This window comes from Polypterus senegalus, chromosome 3 (genome assembly GCF_016835505.1).
Source record: "Polypterus senegalus isolate Bchr_013 chromosome 3, ASM1683550v1, whole genome shotgun sequence".
In the NCBI taxonomy this organism is placed as follows: Eukaryota; Metazoa; Chordata; class Cladistia; order Polypteriformes; family Polypteridae; genus Polypterus; species Polypterus senegalus.
In genome coordinates, this window is record NC_053156.1 from 98,932,990 (window position 1) to 98,954,190 (window position 21,201).

Here is a 21,201-nt window from a genome sequence, read left to right on the forward strand (position 1 = left end):
GACCGGTCATTGTCTATTTCCTTGTTGTTGAGTTAATACTGCAGTCATACACCCCCCTTTCTCGTCCACAAACAGAGTGAAAGGACGAGACTACCGTAGTCCGAACTCTTAACGCAGGCGCAGACATCAAAATTTAGTTTATATCAGTTAAAGCCTTCTCAGCCTGCTCCATCCATGAAATTTTATCAGTCAAAACCAAATTAGAAAAGGTCGCTTTTCAGCAAAAAAAATCTTTTTAACCCATTGCCGGCAATATCAATATCATAACATTCCAAGAACAGACATAACTTGCCGTCTTGCAGACTGTGCACATTCCCTGAAGTCAAATCATGACTCAGGTATTTCATTTTCTTTCAACCCGTTGCAACTTTTTCCGAACACTTTGTGCCCGATTTCCGCTAGAAGACCAACAAAGCCTTTGTGTCTTCTTAGCATTATTCCTGAGCCTCAGAACATAAAAGCAACTCATCTACATATTACACCAGGACACCACCCCCCTTTGGCCAATAACCTTTCAACTTTTTATCTTTTCTAGTTCTTGTCCATACACACACGAACACGCACACACACACAGAGCCTCTGTATATCCCTGGGCATCACAGTTCAGGTCCAATGCTTCCCTTTAAAAGTGAATGTGAACCAGAACTGAGACTCAGGGTGTACAGTAATTGAAAAGAAAGCATTTACAAGATCAGTAACAGAAAACCACATAGCAGTGGCTGGGGCAGTACAGAGAATAGTGGAAGGTTTGAGACTATAGGAGTCCTAGGGTGTATAGCAGCATTGACTCCACGGAGGTCCTGAATGAATCATATGCTTTCTAACTGGAAGAATAGGAAAGTATTGGATCGAATAATGGCACCCGCTTAACTAAATCAGCATAAACAATTGTAATACCAGTCCAGCCTCAAACGAAATAAGAAATTGTGCACAATGTAAACGGAAGGATGACTTTGGGAAAATGACCAAGGGTTCAGCATGAGCTATTCAGACAAAATATTATTTCCCTTGTACCCAGAGAGATGAGTGGAGCAAATCTAACTAAAAAATTTTAAGGGTAAACAGCATGGGTTTAGGTGGAGAAGTGAAAGATAAATGACAGAACGGATCGGGTTACAGGTACAACTAGTTCTACTGCTATTTTCTTAACAGATCTATCTGGGTGAACTAAATGTTAGGTCCCACATACTCCCAATCCTCCCCTTCTGGACATGCTATTACCAATTGTCTCACATTATGCCACTGAAAACGAGAGGATTTAGCAATGAGGATATGTGGTAAAACCACTCCAGAAGAAAAGCAATTGTTGTAAAAAGAGTAATACTGCTCCAGCCAGTTTTGCTGAGATATAACAGTTCGTTAGGCAAATAGTCTCTTTTTCTGAAAACAGTAGCTGAAAAGTCCAAGAGTCAGATTTCATCATAATACAGTCCAAAAATCATGCAATACAGTAAAATGATTTTGAATACTGTAATCCAAGAGGAACCCAGGACAGCAGAGATTTTTGCTGTTTTGACAAAACATGAACAATCAAGGCAGCATACAAGCATGTAATGGTGGTGGTCAGTGCAAGGCGGTGTGCTGTTCTGATGCAACCTTCACTCTTATTTGTAACTGAAATGCAAAGGCACAGGCGGACCATCAAGTCTTGTCAAAGTTCACTGGGCATTAGAGGGCTGATATATTTTGCTTTTATTTGTGCTCGTAACTGTCCACTGAACACTGAACTGGCCACTATCAACCCCTGCCGTCCCAGAGTCTCTGTCCATTGCACTCTCACATCATTTCAGCCTGAAATGAGCTTTCCTTCTAAGGACCTGAATCCATTCTGCAGTATTTGGCTTATATATGTCATCTAATTGTTTCTTCATTGTCATGAACTGGTTCAGCAATTCCTGCACCACCTCTTTTAATTCTTGCAGGTCCCAGTTTCTTTGCACCATGAAGGTGGGACAGTTTTAATCTGAGTCAGGCTGTTGTACATTATATTGCGGAAAGGGCACTTGTATTAATGGTGCTTGAAATTCCATCCTTTCATATTCATGTTTGACCCTGAGGGTCAGAATCGGGTCTTATTAGGCATCCCTTTCCCCGCGTCTTCATCCTCTCTGGCTGAAACTGTTCATTTTTTAAAAATCATCGGGACCATCTTCTTCCTCTCCCTCATTAATTCCTCCAGCTGCCCAAGGGGTGGTGATGGACTATTGTCCTCAAAGAGTACACATGCTGTCACTAAATCAAGGTATAATCTCTTCTTCTTTTTATATTTTTATTTATTTATTCTTCCTTCTTTCATCCGGACTTTTGGGACAGTTCTTGCATTATCAAGAACAACTTTTCTTTTTCTGCAATAAGTTTAATTTGGCTTTGCAGTCCCTCATTGCACTTCTGCATTGCATTCAGGGCTCTATCTTTAATTATCAATTCCCATTTATTAAACATTTCCATTTTCTTGACTTTCTATATACAATCTTCCTAACTTCCTGTATTTCACTCATATCACCAGAGCCTTCTACTGGCCATCTGCCCCTGCTCTGTTCATTCCACCGTTTACAATTTTTTTTTTTTAAAATCTAACCCTGTTTTCTGTTCTATGTAGTGTCTTGGAGAGCCGCTTTTTTTTTTCCTTGGTATGTTTTCTGAAAACAATAATCGAACAGAGGCTCCTCATTCACACCCTTTTTTCAATCTCTTTCTTTAGTGAATTCCCGACCGGAGGTACTTTCCCTTTTATTAAATTTCCACCTCTCCTTCTAATTATAAGTCTACTTAAGACTCCGTCTCATTCCAAGAGGCTCTAATCGTTATGTCCCAGTACCTCTCCCGGACGGTAAAGCAATTGTACTCAGCGGTCACCGATCTTATTCCTGTCTGCAATTGCACCTTCACTCGGGTTCTCCAACACGAAGGAAACTGTTCAGGTGCCAAATAAACAGTGGAAGTAACACCGAGGAAGACAGGAATAGTTCAATCAATTAGTCTTTATTCAGTCACAGATGAGTACGTTGATTCATGCTTTCTGTTTCCCAAAGGAGTTTTAACCGGTTTGCTATTAGTTTTCCCCATGGTCAGTGAGTTTTCCGCACTCTTTTGCTAAACCAGCCTCAATTGTCACTTCACTCCCGGTCCCTCCTGTTCCCGGTCCACGGGCGATCAACCTGATTAGCGGACTGACAGTTTCACCCGAAGGCCGCTGGTTACCGCTGTTTAGGTGATCATTTCCCTGAGTGACCCGTTGAGTTCAGAATATAACCAGACCGTTAGAGCAAAGAGTCTCGCCTCCCAACAGTGCTTTTTCCCGATCACGAAATGTTCAGTTATTTATCTGTTCTTCCCACTCCCTTCCTTTATTTTACTTTTAAGCCTCTAAGAGACTTCTTCTTCATTTCCTAGGGAGTGTACTAACTCATGTCCTTAACATTCATAATCTTTACACTGTTTTATTTCCGAGCTTATCTATACATTCCGGTCCACTCACTGCCTGGTTTCTTTTCCCCGGTCGGGACTACCTCGGTCTACTCACCAAGAATTTTTCCTCCCGCCTGGAAGTTCCCAGTTTACTCGACTTTCAGGAAGAATCAGAGGAGGTCAAGGATTCCCCATGCAGGAGTCGCCCGAGGCAGGCCAGTCCTAACTTTTTCCGGATCTGGTCCTCCCGACCCGGCCGGTGTCGGTCCTTTTACCAGTCCTCTGGACGATCCTGCTCAAGGAGTCGCTTGGCCGTCTCTGCCCCAGTTGGGCGCCAAAAACTGTGAGCGCTGAAGTCGAAAACAACGGAAGAACTTAAACCCAATTAAAGTAAAAATAATTTCTTTATTCTTAATTCTTGGTGAGTAGAAAAAATGTGAGACTGCCTCTTTCCAACTCAGTCAACTGATTTGGATTTTAGCAGAATCCCTAAAGTAAAACGTTCTCTTTTTATATCCTAGAAAAGAAAAAACCCTAGCAGTTCATTCTGAGGTTATACATAGCTTAAGGTTAAATCTTAATTTATGACATACTGGAGTGACCTAAAACATGAAACAAACAGCCATTTGCATTCCTAAGGAATACACCTTTCTAATTATACACACTTAGAATCAATTTAAACATTCTTATAGTCCATAAAGATCTTACATTCTTCACAGGGTGTTCTGATAGTATCAGAGGTCAGCATTTCTTATAAATGATAAAAGTTAGTCCCTTAATGCTGTGCACACAGCCCAACTCCTTTTCTGCATAAATCAGGAACAAATCATATAGCTCTCTGCAGCATGATCAACTCAAAACACAGTCCTTGATATCTGTGAGTTAAATAATAATGTTTTCTCTTCCTCAGCAGTAATAACTAATAGTTACACTGTACTTATACAGGTAATTACGTAGTAGTTACAGTGTAATTATGGACACTTAATGTAAAGTGTTACCCAATTTTTTTTTATGTATACACCATCAGTAAACTTAATGCTTTCGTCCTGTATTTTTAGAACATTAAAACGATTTAGAAAAGAACAGGCCGTTCAGCTGAACAAAGCTTGCCACTCCTATCCAAATAATTCCTCCAAAATAAAATCAAGTTGAGTATTTGAAAGTTCCTAAAGTTCTACTGTCTACCACACTACTTGTTGTGTCTATGGTTCCATAGTGGGAGGAGGGGGAACCTCCGGTTTGTGGGAAATTTACCCTTAACAAGTTTTTCACTGGTTCCCTGTGTTCTTGTTGAACTCATTTGAAGGTAACCATCTTGATCCTCTGTACTAATTCCTTTCATAATAATGAATACTTCAATCATGTCGCCTCTTAATCTCCTTTGTTTAAACTGAAAAGGCTCCACTCTTTTAATTTTTACTCAAAACTCATCCCCTGAAATCTTCTCTGGACTCTGTTCTTTGTACTGCGCTATTTGCAAAGTTAGCCCAGTTAATATCTAGGTAATTAAAGTCCCTGATGACTATACTATTCATCTGTGAACTTCCTTATGTTATTAAAAAGGTACACATTGAAATTACTGTCTGCATTGGAGGGTCAATAGCACACTATTAAAATAAGGCCTTCTTCCTTAACTCTTTCCAGATGTCCTCACTAAGATGGGGCTTGCATTTAAATTCTGTTTCACATAAAAGGCAACCACCCCTTCCTTTTCCTGTTCTGTCTATTCTTCCTAAAAATGTATTACTCATCCTCATCTTTGTTATTTAGACAAATGTCTGTTTTTGCTGTAATATTTATAAGTACGCTGAGATTCATACAACTCCAACATACTGGTTTTATTTTTCAAACTTCTAACATTAAGGCAAGCTATTTTTAATGTGTCTCTTATTTTACATGTGCACTTTGGGTTAGAATTTGTTACTGTGCATATTTGTATTTCCTCTTGTACAATTCTGATCCTGGCTTGTCTTAAACTCCCTACTAAAACCACAGTCCAGTATTTCCAGAAGTCCCAATGCCCCATAAACCTTTACTCTTCTACCCTAAACCAAGATCTGAGTCATGCTTTCCAAGTTTGGCTTAGCCCTCTTTTATTGTACTGACCTCATTCACTCCTTACCCCTTCACAATCACTGAGGTTCTCTGGTTGTACTGAATTCTAGACTTGAGTTTACAGGGGACCATGCTTTTGCAGTATCTGTTCCTAAGATTTGGAATAGTCTACCTTTTTATATTACAGTAGAGTCAGCACCAAGCATGGTCATGTTTAAATCTCACCTGAAAGCCTATCATTTTGACTTAGCTTTTTAAACTTGTGATTATTTTGGTGTATTTATTTACTGTGTATATCTGTCTGTCTATCCTGTATACTATATGTATTTGATGTATTTATGGAACCTGTACAACACTTTGGTCGACTTGTTTTTAAATGTGCTCTATAAAGTGACTTAGTCTTATATGGCCTGGTTCATGGCATAGGTAGAACTTTGAAAGCTACGCAGTCATTTCTGCTCCTCTGCCTGGCATGTAACTCAATGCCAATACAAATGCTTGTTGGATTATTTGTTAATATTTCTAAATTGTTTTTCAAATTTTAATTAAAATTAAATTAAAAGTAAATTTCATTAACAAACTTTCATCCAGCAGTGCATTCAAATATTCTAAGCACTTTATTGTAATTTGCATAAAAACACATTTGTTAGGTCCCAATCATTAGTTGCTCAGCATTAAGTGTTTTGTAATGTAGCCTTTTTTTCCTCAAATGTGCATTACATAAGCATAAGATCAATTAATGCAATTAAGTCAAAACTGCTTATGATACAGTCATACCTGAATGAACTTCCCCCTTTTTTATATTCTACTTTGTAGAACTGTAAAATAAAATTTGCATCCTACCTTTATGTCTTGGAGGAATATTTAAAAGAAAAAAGTCAGGAAAATAATACAGTTGCTTAAATATTCCAAACCCCCTGTACTGTCCCTCATCAGATATGCATTTTATAAATTGAAACCCTAGGGAAATTAATCTGTTATACATAACTGTCTTGGTTGTCGGATATCTCTGGAAAAACTTTTATTATGGCTTCTGTTCAAGAAGTAAGGGGGCAGAGTTTTGAGAACTAGATAGAATCAAAGCGTAATTGCGGTGGACTGTTTGTTTATTGCCTATGGTTAACATCAGCTTGTGGTTGTTTATTAGCGTTTGAAACGCCTACAACCCTCCGCTCCAGAACAAGCACTTAATCCTGACCACAAGGGAATATGTCTTGACAACTTAATCCCTCATACTTGCAGTTTGTGTTTTATGAAGCTATAATATTTAATGCTAAAATATTCTTGTTAGGTAAATGGCAGTAGCACTCTCATCGTGAAGTGCTGCAGTAATTTACACTTGCTGTCCAATGTTTCATCAGTTTCTTGAGATAATATTAAGTACTGTAGTTGCTTGAAATGGAGCCTGTCATGGGAACTTATGCAAGTTCTGCTGTCTTATATACAGATTTTGGTCAATAAGGTTGCTGATTGTTTTGTTAAGTTTTTGTTTATCTCAGGTTACATTTTAAGTATTTTTTTATGTTTTCATTAGATTCTGTGAATAATAAATATCTGCCTTGTCAGTTAATTTGTTGTTTGGTTACTGCACTTGGACAGCATGGCTTTTCAATGAATAATCCTATTGTCAGAAGGCAGTGTTCAAATCTCAGCCTATCAAATATTTGTCATTAGTGTTAGTGCAATTCTATTCAGTCACTGTTCAGAAAATGTACAAATAATTCTAGATGGATTAAATGGAATAGCCAACATTATAAATATATTTATTTATCTGGTAGGATCAGTTCGAGATCTCAGGTCACCATTGGCTACAAAGTTGAAACTGCCCTTGGATGAAATGCACACCCACCCACACTCGCACAAAGCCATTTTAAAGTTGCCAGTTAACCTAACTAGTTATGTTTGGAATGTGGGAGGCAAAAATTACACAGGTGTGAGGAGAATACGCCATCTCTGCACAGACCATGAGCGCAGCAATCAGGCAGTGGTGTTCATCACCATGTTGCCAATATTAATGTTCAATAAATATTTAACATTATTAGTATTAGTAGAATATTAGAACACTCTAGACGAGAGCAGGCCATTCAGCCCAACAAAGTTTGCCAGTCCTATCCACTTATTTCTTCCAAAATAAAAAAACATCAAGTCAAGTTTAGAAAGTCCCTGAAGTCTTAATGTCTACAACACTACTTGGTAGCTTATTTTAAGTGTCTGTCATTCTTTGTGTAAAGAAAAACTTCCTAATGTTTGTGCGAAATTTACCCTTAACAAGTTTCCAATTGTGTCCCCGTGTTCTTGATGAACTCATTTTAAAATACAAGTCTCGATCCACTGTACTAATTCCCTTCATAATTTTAAACACTTCAATCATGTCACCTCTTAATCTTCTTTTGCTTAAATTGAAAAGGCTCAGCTCTTTTAATCTTTCCTCATAATTCAACCCCTGTAGCCCTGGAATCAGCCTAGTCACTATTCTCTGGACCTTTTCTAGAGCTGCTGTCCTTTTTGTAGCCTGGAGACCAAAACTGCACACAGTACTCAAGATGAGGCATTATAAAGGTTGAGCATAAATTCCTTGGACTTGTACTCCACACATCATGCTATATAACCTAACATTCTATTTGCCTTCTTAATGGCTTCTAAATACTGTCAGAAAGTTGATCGCGTAGAATCCAGTACGACTCATAAATCCTCCTCATAAGGTGTACTCTCAAATTTTCTGACAGTCCTTTGTGTATTTGAACCTAACATTTTTACTTCCTATGTGTAATACTTTACATTTACTGACATTAAATTTCATGTGCCACAAATCTTCCCAAGCCTGTATGCTATCCAAGTCCTTCTGTAATGAAATAATGGATTCCAAATTATCTACTAATCCACCTATTTGGTATCATCTCCAAGCTTAACCAGTTTGTTACTTATATTCCTATCTAAATTATTTGGTATTTATATGTTGTGGTGTTTATTTTATGTTATTAGATTATACATACTGTATTAGGTAACATTTACACCTAATTTCAGTTAGTAAAATTTGAGTTCTAAAACACAGTTATAGGATGTACAGTGGTACCTTGAGATGAGTGCACCAACGTATGAGTTTTTTAAGATTTGAACCGTCACTAGGTTGATTTTTTGCCTTGAGTTACGAGCCAAAATTCAAAATACAAGCCATCAAAGATCTTGTCGCCGCATATTCTGAGGAACTGACGACAGAGGAGTTCACTGAATTACAGATGCAGCAGCATACGGAGGTTCTGCAGAAGATCGGTATTGCAGAGGAGGTTATCTCTTAAATTGAGATGAAGGAAGTGTTTGCAATGTGGGAAAAATTTTTGAACTTTAAAGAAAAGAAACCCTGAAAAAATTGCAATTGATAGTGCAGCAGTGCTATTTAATGACACTTGCTTAACACTTGACTTTATTGAAAAGAAACCCTGAAAAAATTGCAACTGATCGTGCAGCGGCATTATTTAATGAAACTTGCCTAACGCATTTCAGAAACATTCTAAAGGGGAGGACGAAACAAAGCTCCTTGGACAGGTTTCTATTGAAATGCCCTGCGAATGAAAGTGACGAAAGCGTGGCAAAAAAGAAAAAAACTAGTGAAGAAGAAAATTTAAGTTAAGCAAAAGTGAAGTGAAAGAAAAAAACATTACAATACGCTAATCGGCTTCGCCAACTTCTGTTTATTTTAGATTCTCTTTTATGTATTCGGTTTTATTTTGTTTGTATACAATATTTGTTCATTATACATTTTTCTTATGTTGAAAACATTTAACAAAAAATTGAGGTGGTTTTTTGGGGGCTGGCACGAATTAATCTTATTTCAATTAATTTCAATGAGGAAAACTGATTTGAGATACGAGCATTTTGACTTACGAGTTTGGTCATGGAATGAATTAAACTCATATCTCAAGGTATCACTGTATATCAATTTAAAGATTTTATACCATTCTTTTCTGCAGACCCCTCTCAGGCTCAGTCAGGTAGAAAGGAGACCATAGGTGGATAGCTTTTTTCAGATCTCTCTAGAAATGTTCAATTGGACTCAAGACTGCACTCTGCCTAGCTAACTCAAGGACATTCCCAGAGTTGTCCTTAAGCTACTTCTGTGTCGTCTTTCTGCCAATGGTCATTGTCATTTTGAAGGGTGAACTTTCAGCCAAGTCTGAGGTCTGGACAGGGCCATCTTAAAAGCATTATAGGCCCCTGGGCAAAGCAGTGCACTGGGGCCCCTACCTACACAATCGCTCACAGGAATAAAAATGTAAATGGGTGATAAAATGAAGCATGTTTATTGTATTGGTAGTTTCAACAAAGTCAGTGTTTAAACATTAAAAAACTTACTGTACAACAAAGATTAATCAACAAGCCACAACATACATAGATTAGCATGGGTCCCTAATGCTCATGGTGCCCCCAGGCAACTGCCTAGTGTGTCCATGCGTTAAGACAGCCCTGGGTCCAGAGTGCTCTGGAGCAGATTTTTATTAAGGATATATCTGTACATTTTTCCATTTAGGTTACCATAACCCCTGTCTAATCTCCCAAATGCCCTCCATTGAAAAACTACCCCACAGTATAATCTTGCCACCACCATAATTCGCTATTGGAATAGTACTGAATAGGTGATGAGAGATGACTGGTTTCCTCTAGGTTTGACGCTAAGCTTAATTAAACTAATTTAAATGAGTTTAGCAAAATGTCAGAAGTGTGAAGGGGTCTGAATACTTTCTGAATCCACTGTGTATCTGACAACAGTAGCTGTGCTCTTGAGTTATACATTACAGCCTTGTGAAGTAAACTAAAATGTATGCAATGACTGTTGTCTATTTTCAGAAAATGGCATAACCTTGATGTGAGTAAATAAAAACATACACTAACCTCTCTGTTGGGCATTTAGTTCTGTTTTAGGCAGCGTCCTTAAAAATGTTACGTCCACTTTTGTTATCTTATCAGTCATATAAACGCAGATTCTTAAAGACTTTGTTTCCCTGTGTGTTGATGTAATAACTGGAGTCCCTATGAACATTTTTCAATTGACAAAAAGACACAAGCATTTGCTTTATCTGCACATCTTTTGGGTTGGAGAAATTGGATAAACAGATTAAAAGTGTTGCACTTTAATATAATAATCAGTCCTCAAAGTTGTTTGATGTGCAATGGTGCTTCCTATATTTTATTTGTAACTAACTTTCCTTTTACCTTACACTTGGCAATTCTTTATGCTAAAATGTATTTTATTGAATTGTTTCTGCTGCCTTCTCAGTACAGCATAGGTCTTGTGAATTTATTATACTGTTCAACAATTATACTTGGCTGTTGGCAGTTAAATGCCACCACAAACTGATCTGTGCTCTTGTCTGTGCTACACATCATAATGGTTGAAAAATTCCAGAGGCAACATCTCCTGAGCGTCAAGTCAAACACATGAGGTACTTCATTGATATAGAACTAAAGGTAAGCTTGAATATACAGCCACTGAGCAGATAGCTTATACTTTGGCTCTTTGATATGCCACACATACTCCATAATACAGAATGCAAGAACGACAATGGCAGAGAAATACATGCTGACAAACAAAGAGATTATCAAATACTTACACTCGTTTGCAAACATTGCTTTTACATCCTTACATAAAGGCCTAGTTGAGGGACACTATTTCCCAAAGAACATTGGTCATTATACTCACAGTGGGGCAATATTTTTTCCTACTAAAAATAAAAGAATGTTTGGCCAAAATTAAAATGTTCAGCTCCATACGTACCACCTTTTATCTAAAGACTGGGGTCTGTGTGTTTGCTAGTAAAAGTAAAAAAAAATGATATACAGGTTGTACACACTTAGAAACAAAGTAAATACATATATACATACACTCACAGTATATACCGTACATATTATACACACACTGTTAGTACATATTTTGCATTATTTTGTGCTTTATTTTATCTTAAGTATATTTTCAAATGTATAGATATTTTCAGAACCAGCGAAATGGGAAGTCTGCAATACAAAAATAGATTGAACTCAAAAAAGAAAATTAACATAGTAGTTAAATAAATATATTGTAAAGTTCCAGAAGAGGTCATTATATTCTTTGCATGCTCAAAATGAGACTCTTTACGCCATTAGCATTGTCCTTATTTGAAGTCCACATCTGCTGCTAACCACTCAAACAGCCTATGATACTGAACAAAGCCATTAGCAGAACAGAAATTGCTGTCTGGTAACAATTATTCCTCTTAAGTGGTGATATGACTATAGAGGCATGATTTTCAAATACTAGCTTTCCATATCTCTTATCTCAAATGACCAACTTTTATTATGCATAGAACAATTCATCTATAACCCTTGTATCAGAAGTGGCTTTAAAAGGGCATTGTAGCACTGCCAGATATAGGGAAATCCTTCATCTCAAAGGTAACAGAACATTCTAAAGCTCAACCACTTGTCTTTTGCTACATTCAAGTGGTCCGCTTCACATCAGATTGAGAGAATGCAACCGACAGCTAATTAGATGGGCTGTCCACACTTCAAACTATGTAGCACTGTGACCAAGCCAGATGCGTGAGGAAACAAGACAAAGCAACTAATAAAAAAATAAAAAAAATCTATTAACTGCCATTAAGGTGGTCTTTGAAATGAACAGTCTCTACCACTGGATGTATGAAAGTAATGACTGCCTTATGGATTAAATCACAATGAATTAATATGATATAATTTATCTGTAACAAATACAGCAAATTGCATGTTATGCAGAAAAATGTAGCATGTGGTAACCATCTCAGAGGCCGATTTATTAGCTATCCAATCTGGTTTATCTGGTTTACTAATATTTTCTGGCTTCTTGTAACCCTGTATAATACTATAATACTGCTCAGCATCTCTTAATTAAAATGGTCTTTCAGCATTCTCAGATGAGCATCATGCTGCTCTCATCTTTGTCATACAGGAGAGTCCCAGAAGAGCCAAGTACAAGTTCTACTGAATACCACCTATGAAATGTAGTGCAGCGTTAAAGGGCTTCTTCACTTTGAGGCCAATGTCTGAAACAAAGAGATTTTATTTTTTTTTAATGTTTTTTGTAAGCAGAAAAACTGTCCCAAGTGAACTTCTTTGTCTGTTGCATAGAACCTCCTGTGTAGAATGTTTGATGAATTATTAATGTGCACTTATGTGATAACCTACTGATTAAGATATTTAGTGGGTTACTTTTGAAAAAGTGAAATATTGCCAACAAACATCCATTTTAAAATAAACAAATGGATTTTTACCTTTTTTTTTTTGGATGATGGCAATGACAAGCAGACGGGTACTTAACAAAATGCCCATTGTATAGTCGTTGCCCTTTCAGAACAAAGCATGAAGCTGTACCAAAGCTGGCAGTGCAAGAATTGACAGTTACTGAAAAGTTCAACTTCTCCAGCCACAGAACATTAAATAAATATAGAATGTTGGTTTTGTTGCCTTTCTCCTGCAATATGAGTTCAGTTGGTATCATTTATACTTTGCAAACATTATGAAGCTTCTTTATGCCAAATATGCCTAGCAGCTATATTTGTGCCAATTATGAATAGCATCTATCTCAATTTAAGATGGATTTAAAAAAAAAAATAAATGTGAAATGAGTCTTGCTATGGATTCATTGCAACACAACAGTCTAAAATAAACTAAAAGCTTAATTATATTGTCTTTTTTTCCCAAGTTAAACTGCTGACATCAAGATATCTTAAGTCCATTATAAATTAAAAATTGATTTTTACTTTTAGGCCTTTTGACTTCAATATTTTAGTGTTAACAATGCTGTCTTGTTTGCTGTCTTGTTGGTGTTCATTTAGTAGTGTTTTTTCATATGTGATGATATCCAGGGTGCCCTGCGAGATGAAACACCTCCTTCTGGGAACACCACTAACACCAAAGAAAAAATCATGGATATTAAGTTGTGGCTAAATGTTCAAAAATTCAGATTTTTTGCAACAGATATTTTTGCTCACTAAATATACAACACAAGTCCATTTTACCTTGTCATTACTGAGCACGTGGCTTTCTTGTAACAGACTTGTAGCATGCAAGCTTTGGTGAGGAAAATGCATCTCAGGCTGAGAGGATGACTAAAGAGCTTCAGCTCATTGCCAAAATGGCAATGAGAGCAGCGTGTGATCAGCTGAGCATGGCTCATAACTTACTGCCTGAAAACTGCTTCATCACAGGGTTGTCAAGAAAGGTTTATTCTACAAAGAAAGCTGTTTTTTTTGGGTTTTTTTTATGAATTTGTAAGATATTGTGCTTTTGCCAAACTTTTTGCCACATCAGTTCTGCATATATTAGTGTTTTCTTTGAAATGTTTAGTTTTTTTGCAGCAAAGGTCAAAATTGTCACATTTGAGTTTTGACTTATACATGTATTTGTGTTATATACTTTAGAACTATAATAAGAGTTCCTATTTGTTTTTCTCACTGTGATCAGCTAATCCTGGCTGCCTAAAACATACTGTTAAGATAGCTAACAATCCACACATTAATGTGCATACAGTATTGCCTTTTGTGTTCAACCACAGGTTTTTTCTGCATCTGTTGTGGCTGAGAATTTTTGATATCAGAAGAGAAAAGCCAAGCAAAATGACACCTTTTATTGGCTAACTAAAAAGATTACAATATGCAAGCTTTCAAGGCAATCTTGCCTGAAGAAGGGGCCTGAGGTGCCTCGAAAGCTTGCATATTGTAATCTTTTTAGTTAGCCAATAAAAGGTGTCATTTTGCTTGGCTTTTCTCTACATTCATAATGGCTAACACGGTACTACACCCTAGTACTACTGATATCAGAAGGAGATATAATGTACTTCATAGTGTACACTGTTATGGGTCTAATCTAAACCTGCTTAATCTAATTTTATTGTATTTAGTAACCTCCTTAAAGTGAAAAAAGTAATGAAAAGCTTGTTTGTAATTTATGTACACACTTTGTATTTATGTACGTATTTGTCTATATAGTGTGTGTATTTATGTGTATGTACACGTCCATCTAGCCATTTTTCAAACCCACTTATCCAGGGCAGGGACACAGAGAATCTGGAGCCCAAGCATTGGGCACAAGGCAAGAACAATCCCTGGACAGGGTACGAGTCCATCACAAGGTGAACATACACCCATTCAGACAACACAAGAGTCAATTTAGCATCACCAAACCATCTAACCTTCATGTGTTTGGACTCGAGCAGGAAATCTATGCAGACACAGGCAGAACAGGCAAACACGTCACAGGGATCCCCTGGGACATGAACTCTGGTCTCCTTACTGCAAGACAACTTATCATTGTATCACAATGCCACCCATATATGTGCGTGTGTATGTAACAGACATTTCCATTTTTTATTTTAAATAAACTTGCAAAGGAGTGGAAGGATGGGGGAAGACTGACTTTTTAGTGCACTGCCTCCCCCAAAATGCTAGATGGCAGCCCAACTGGGTTGCAGCGGTGCCTCTGATTCCCACAGGGCTCCATGGAAGTTGGAACTTGGTGCAGCCCTAATGTATTCCGTGGGTGCCCCCAGGGGCGCTGCAGGAAAGGCTGAACTCTTTGGTGCAGCATTTCCGCCACACCCAGAAGTGCTGCTGAAAGATCATCACTGGACGCCTGGAGCACTTCCGGGTATCCTATAAAAGGAGCCAGCTGCCACTACTCTGGAAGCCAGAGTCTGCACGAAGAGGGATGAAGCTTGCAGTGAACTTGGAAGGACGAGAGAAGTAAAAGCCAAAGGTGCTGTGCACTATATTATGCTTGGGACTGTGGGGAACATTTATCTGGAAGAGTGTCCCCTGAAAAGACAAAATTAAGATTTATTGGTACAGCACTTCTGCTTGTGGCTGGTGTCTTCGGGGATTGATATTCCTCCCTGGCGGTCACAGTGCATAGATGCAAATATATACATTATATAAAGCTACATTATCATTTGTTAAAAAAAATAGTGATTTGTATTCGCAAATGTTTAATGTACTGTGAGTGTGAATGTTTTAGATATGATTCATAATAAGCAACTATGTGTACCTTCAGAGAATATGTTCTGCAGTAAAACTGACTCCGTTATTACATTCATAATCATTATGGAACACTGTCTCTCAGCAGGTGCATATCCTTGTCTAGCCATGTAATTCCTCTTTAAAAGTGCTATCTAAGATGATTTTTCTCTCTTTTAGAATCCCCAAACCTCCTGTCTGTTATCAATGTGCCACATGAACATTTTCAGCCATCAGAAATCCTTGGGCCTGCATCATCATCTGCCATGTGGGAGGCAAGTAATAAATAGCCACTTGGATTTTTTTTCTCCTACCTATATTATTTCGTTGATCTTGATAATTTATTATTTGATCAATTAATTAAATGTAATGTGTTCTTTATGGTAAGATGCAAGTACCATTCATTGACAATTTAATTTGTATAATATCTATTTATAGTATGAGTTAAACCAGCAATTTTACTATTCTTTAACAAAATGTAAACTTCTATCGGCAAGTGAATTGCTGCTTAAGGAACGGTTTGCAGACATTGAGTTACAATCAGTGTAGCTAGACTACCAAACTACAAATTAAAGAAGAGTTATCAATAAGAGATAAGCATACATAAGCAGAAACAACACATGGTTGGCTGTGGAAGTCTTCATCTGATAATAATGAGATTGGTAGATATCAAATGGTACTGGTGGTCCCTGAAGTTCTGAGCTCCCATTTTCCTAAGTGCTCAAAGAATATCTGCCTAGAAAGGGTCTCTCCTGCTGTGTAATATCCTGGTCCAGTAGTAAAGAAATGTGATCCTGAAAATGGAATGGATATAGACCTGTCACCTTAACAGCTAGCTTTTGTACCCGGTGTATACATCTCTGGACCACCTGCAGTTTGTCTTTTAGGTATACGTTGGCATGAATTACCCTGTCATGTGCCTTCTACACAGGAACCACTCCTATTTGGACAGGGTAACCAGCTATTTAACTTATTTGTTTTTGTGTGTGTGTATTTTTTTTTTATTTTTTTAAACTTTTCTACTGCTATTAACCTCCTTAGCGTTACATTTTATTACAAAAAAAAAAAACACGTAAAAAGCATTGAATTTTTTTTTTTGGCATGAAAAAATTACAATTCTATTCAATTTCAAAAGTATAATGATAGAAATAATAGTAATGATGAATAAAATAATATGGAATGAACAATAATAACAGTACATAATACTACTAACAATGCCAAAAGAGTATATAATCTCAAAATGAGTCCTTTGTGTGCTGAATCTTAAAGCATGGCGAAAGACACAATCTAATGTCAGTTGGGGCAGTAATAGTGAGTTTCTTTTTGGATTTTCTTTCCAGATTTATCAGTTTTTGAACAGCATACTTCACAGGTATGAGTTGGATTCTGATTTTTTTTTTTTCCCTATTGGAGGTATATAATCAATAGAATGTCTACCAATAAGACGCTCTGGATTGATCCGCCATGTGCTGTGTCGAGCATGTCTCATTAGTGGTAGTGTGCAGCAATGATTTGTTCTGTAAGTGGGCATGTAAAGTTTGCACAAGATCCAGTTTCGACAGATTTTTGTTTAAGATGAATGCATTTCAAATACACTGTTCCATCAGATGCCGAATATCTTTTTGTAGTATTTCTTTTGTTTACTCCGCATAACGGAAATGCAAGTCAATTCTTTATCCGCACAATTAATGCTTCAGTTGTGCTATTGTAGTCAACCACAACATAAGACTTTATAACTTGCTTGTTTCCTTTTTTTTTGCCTGTACAGTGACTATAGCTGCATTGTGTAAAGTGCTAAGAAGACAAACATCTTTCTTTTCTTTCCATTTCATCACAACCCTTTTGCCAAGCTACTAGCATACCTCACTGTAATTTAGCTCTGCCAAAGTCTTCATGGATGCCACGATGGTTGGGACGCACTGCTCCATATATGTCAGTCTCTTTTTACAACAAGAAGTTCAAAAAGCTATGGCAAAGTATAAAAATTTTCCATGGTTACACAGTAACATTGATTAAGCAGACCATCTATCAAAATCAGCATATATGATATAGCCACACTGTACTGATTGGATCAAACATTGTCCCTTTCCCTGTGTAGAGAACCAAATTCCAAGTGTGTCCCATTTTAGATTCACAAAGCTCGTAAAACTTTGTTAAATCTTGCTCTTTTTGATGCAATGTACTGTGTTCATGACAGTCTTCCCTTGTAAGCCATGAGACTTTCATCGATGCCAACATCAAGACTGGAATGTAAACACTTCAGAATTTTCCTATAATGGTCTGGTATATCTTCCATGGTGCTGGATGAGTATTCCCATCAAAATCATTGTATGTAAAGTGCAGATATTTCATAATTAGTGAAAAACTGCCCTCCGACAGTTTCTCCAAAGAACAGCAGCCCTGACACTACTTTTACAGCGTGAGTGATTCTCGATTCTAACACTTAATCAAGACACATCTGTACAGTTGCCCGAGTGACACTCTGGACTAACACTTTTAGCACAGTTTTCATAGCCTGAGTAACACTTGGGTCAAACGCTAAGGAGGCTTTCACCACACAGCTTGACAGACAGACCGTAAGCCAAGAGGAAACAGCAGCATTACTCAGGGTGGTCAGCAACATAGACCCTTCCTCCCACAAAACTGTCTCATCTTCATGACTGCTTACTCTATACTCATGCATTTCTGAAACACAACAACTGTAGAGGTTGTTGGGCAACTCTGAAATCACAGACTGTGTTAGACAGCAGGATAAGCACACAGGCTGCTAAATGACATTATTTATTAGTGCAGGCTGAACACTCTCCAGCTTAATGTTCGCCAACACAAGAACATGATGATGAAATTCAGAATGATAACTGATTTTCTTGACTCCAGTCCCCTTCAGGGTGTAGAGGTTGAGATAGTTTGGATATATACAGTGCATCCGGAAAGTATTCACAGCGCAACACTTTTTCCACATTTTGTTATGTTACAGCCTTATTCCAAAATGGATTAAATACATTTTTTTTCATCAGAATTCTACACACAACACCTTATAAAGACAACGTGAAAAAAGTTTACTTGAGATTTTTGCAAATTTATTCAAAATACAAAAATTGAGAAAGTACATGTACATAAGTATTCACAGCCTTTGCCATGAAGCTCAAAATTGAGCTCAGGTGCATCCTGTTTCCCCTGATCATCCTTGAGATGTTTCTTAATGCAGCTTAATTGGAGTCCACCTGTAGTAAATTCAGTTGATTGGACATGATTTGGAAAGGCACACACCTGCCTACACCTGTATAAGGTCCCACAGTTGACGGTTCATGTCAGAGTACAAACCAAGCATGAAGTCAAAGGAATTGTCTATAGACCTCCGAGACAGGATTGTCTCAAGGCACAAATTTGGGGAAGGTTAAAGAAAAATTTCTGCTACTTTGAAGGTCCCAATGAGCACAGTGGCCTCCATCATCTGTAAGTGGAAGAAGTTCGAAACCACCAGGACTCTTCCTAGAGCTGACCAGCCATCTAGACTGAGTGATCGGAGGAGGAGAGCCTTAGTCAGGGAGCTGACCAAGAACCCAATGGTCACTCTGTCAGAGGTCCCCTGTGGAGAGAGGAGAACCTTCCAGAAGGACAACCATCTCTACAGCAATCCACCAATCAGGCCTGTATGGTAGAATGGCCAGATGGAAGCCACTCCTTAGTAAAAGGCACATGGCAGCCCGTCTGGAGTTTGCCAAAATGCACCTGAAAGACTCTCAGACCATGAGAAACAAAATTGGTCTGATGAAACAAAGATTGAACTCTTTGGTGTAAATGCCAGGCATCACGTTTGGAGGAAACTAGGCAACACTCATCACCAGGCCAATACCATCCCTACAGTGAAGCATGGTGGTGGCAGCATCATGCTGTGAGGATGTTTTTCAGCGGCAGGAACTGGGAGAGTAGTCAGGATAAAGGGAAAGATGACTGCAGCAATGTACAGAGACATCCTGGATGAAAACCTGCTCCAGAGCGCTCTTGACCTCAGACTGTGGTGACAGGTCATGTTTCAGCAGGACAACGACCCTAAGCACACAGCCGAGATATCAGAGTGGCTTCAGGACAACTCTGTGAATGTCCTTGAGTGGCCCAGCCAGAGCCCAGACTTGAATCCGATTGAACATCTCTGGAGAGATCTTAAAATGGCTGTGCACCAACGCTTCTCATCCAACCTGATGGAGCTTGAGAGGTGCTGCAAAGAGGTATGGGTCGAAACCGGCCAAGGATAGGTGTGCCAAGCTTGTAGCATCATATTCAAAAAGACTTGAGGCTGTAATTGCTGCCAAAGGTGCATTGACAAAGTATTGAGCAAAGGCTGTGAATACTTATGTACATGTGATTTCTCCATTTTTTTATCTATGCTAAAAAAGGCAAAGCCCTCACTGACTCCTCACTAATTCTCCAACTTCCCGTGTAGGTAGAAGGCTGAAATTTGGCAGGCTCATTCCTTACAGCTTACTTATAAAAGTTGGGCAGGTTTCATTTCGAAATTCTACACGTAATGGTCATAACTGGAACCTATTTTTCGTCCATATACTATAATAGACTTCTGCTCGATGCCTGTGGGAGGCGGAGTTACGCCTCCCATGTAATTTAGTGCCTGCACACATAAGGCCGTCCGTCAGCGGCAATCCAATAGAAACACTGCCGCTAAATATTCACGGGTGAAGGACTGTGCTTATGCAGAGGAAGATGAGATGGTCAGGGTGGTGTTTGGCACAAACTCAGCGAAACTGCGAGAGAAACTTTTAAGTGCCGGGTCTTAGCTAACATTAAATACAGCCGTGGACATCGCACGAGATGGCACCAGCACAGCTGGGAACCTTTGATGCATGTACACCGAGCGACTCACGTGAACTGACACAGTGCACAGACAAAAAGCAACAGTTCCAAAGAGTGCTTAACAAAAACCGAATCACACAACACCGTAAGTTTAAATTAAGTTTATAGAGACACTCCTGCTGCCATTTGTTATGCCTACGCCAAGTATGGTATTCGCAAGATACAAGTTTAATGAGAAGACACGAGGTATAAACGAGACTTTGGATCACTTTGTTGCGGAGTTAAAATTGCTGTAGCAAGAAACTTTGAAGTGCCTGGTCTTAGCTAACATTAAATAAAGTCATGGACATCGCGAGATCGCACGAGCACAGCTGAGAAGCTTCGATGCATGTACTCTGAGCGGCTCGCGTCAACTGACTTTGCAGGACTGGAAAAGATTCAATTAAGTTCATACACACGCTACCGCTAAATATTCACAGGCAATTTCCACAACTTACTACCAGGAATGCCTGTTGAACATCTTGCATTCACGAGTTCCAATTTGGGTGATGAACACTTCGATGAATGAAACCTGTTATCTTTACAACGGTTGACAAACACGGAATAAACTTGAACACAACACATCCTCCAAATACGAACCTGATTGAAAGAAATAATGCTAATCAAATCCTTGATGACAGCAACACTCATAACGGTCACAAGACTATTACATTGACAATCCTGTTAAGTTATTTTTAAAATGTTTCCTTTTCTTAGCACAGGCACAACTGAGAAGCTTCGATGCATGTACTCCATAACGCGTTAAAAAAATAACGCATTTAATCACACTGCATTCCAAGCAAAGGGTAACTTTTGTCAATGCATGATTTCCTGGTATATTGATTACATTGATGCACACATCAGAGCTCCAAAA

General features: G+C 38.2%; 1 protein-coding gene across 5 annotated transcripts in view; it reads left to right on the forward strand.

Moving 5' to 3' along the window:
* The window catches only part of LOC120525402 (synaptotagmin-like protein 2), a 541,287-nt gene that overhangs the window by 416,823 nt on the left and 103,263 nt on the right, over positions 1–21,201 (forward strand). For all 5 annotated transcript variants that reach the window (XM_039747656.1, XM_039747659.1, XM_039747657.1 and 2 more), the window contains one exon: positions 15,660–15,754. In XM_039747656.1, the coding sequence (XP_039603590.1) occupies positions 15,660–15,754 (95 nt within the window). The remainder of the gene's footprint in view (positions 1–15,659; positions 15,755–21,201) is intronic.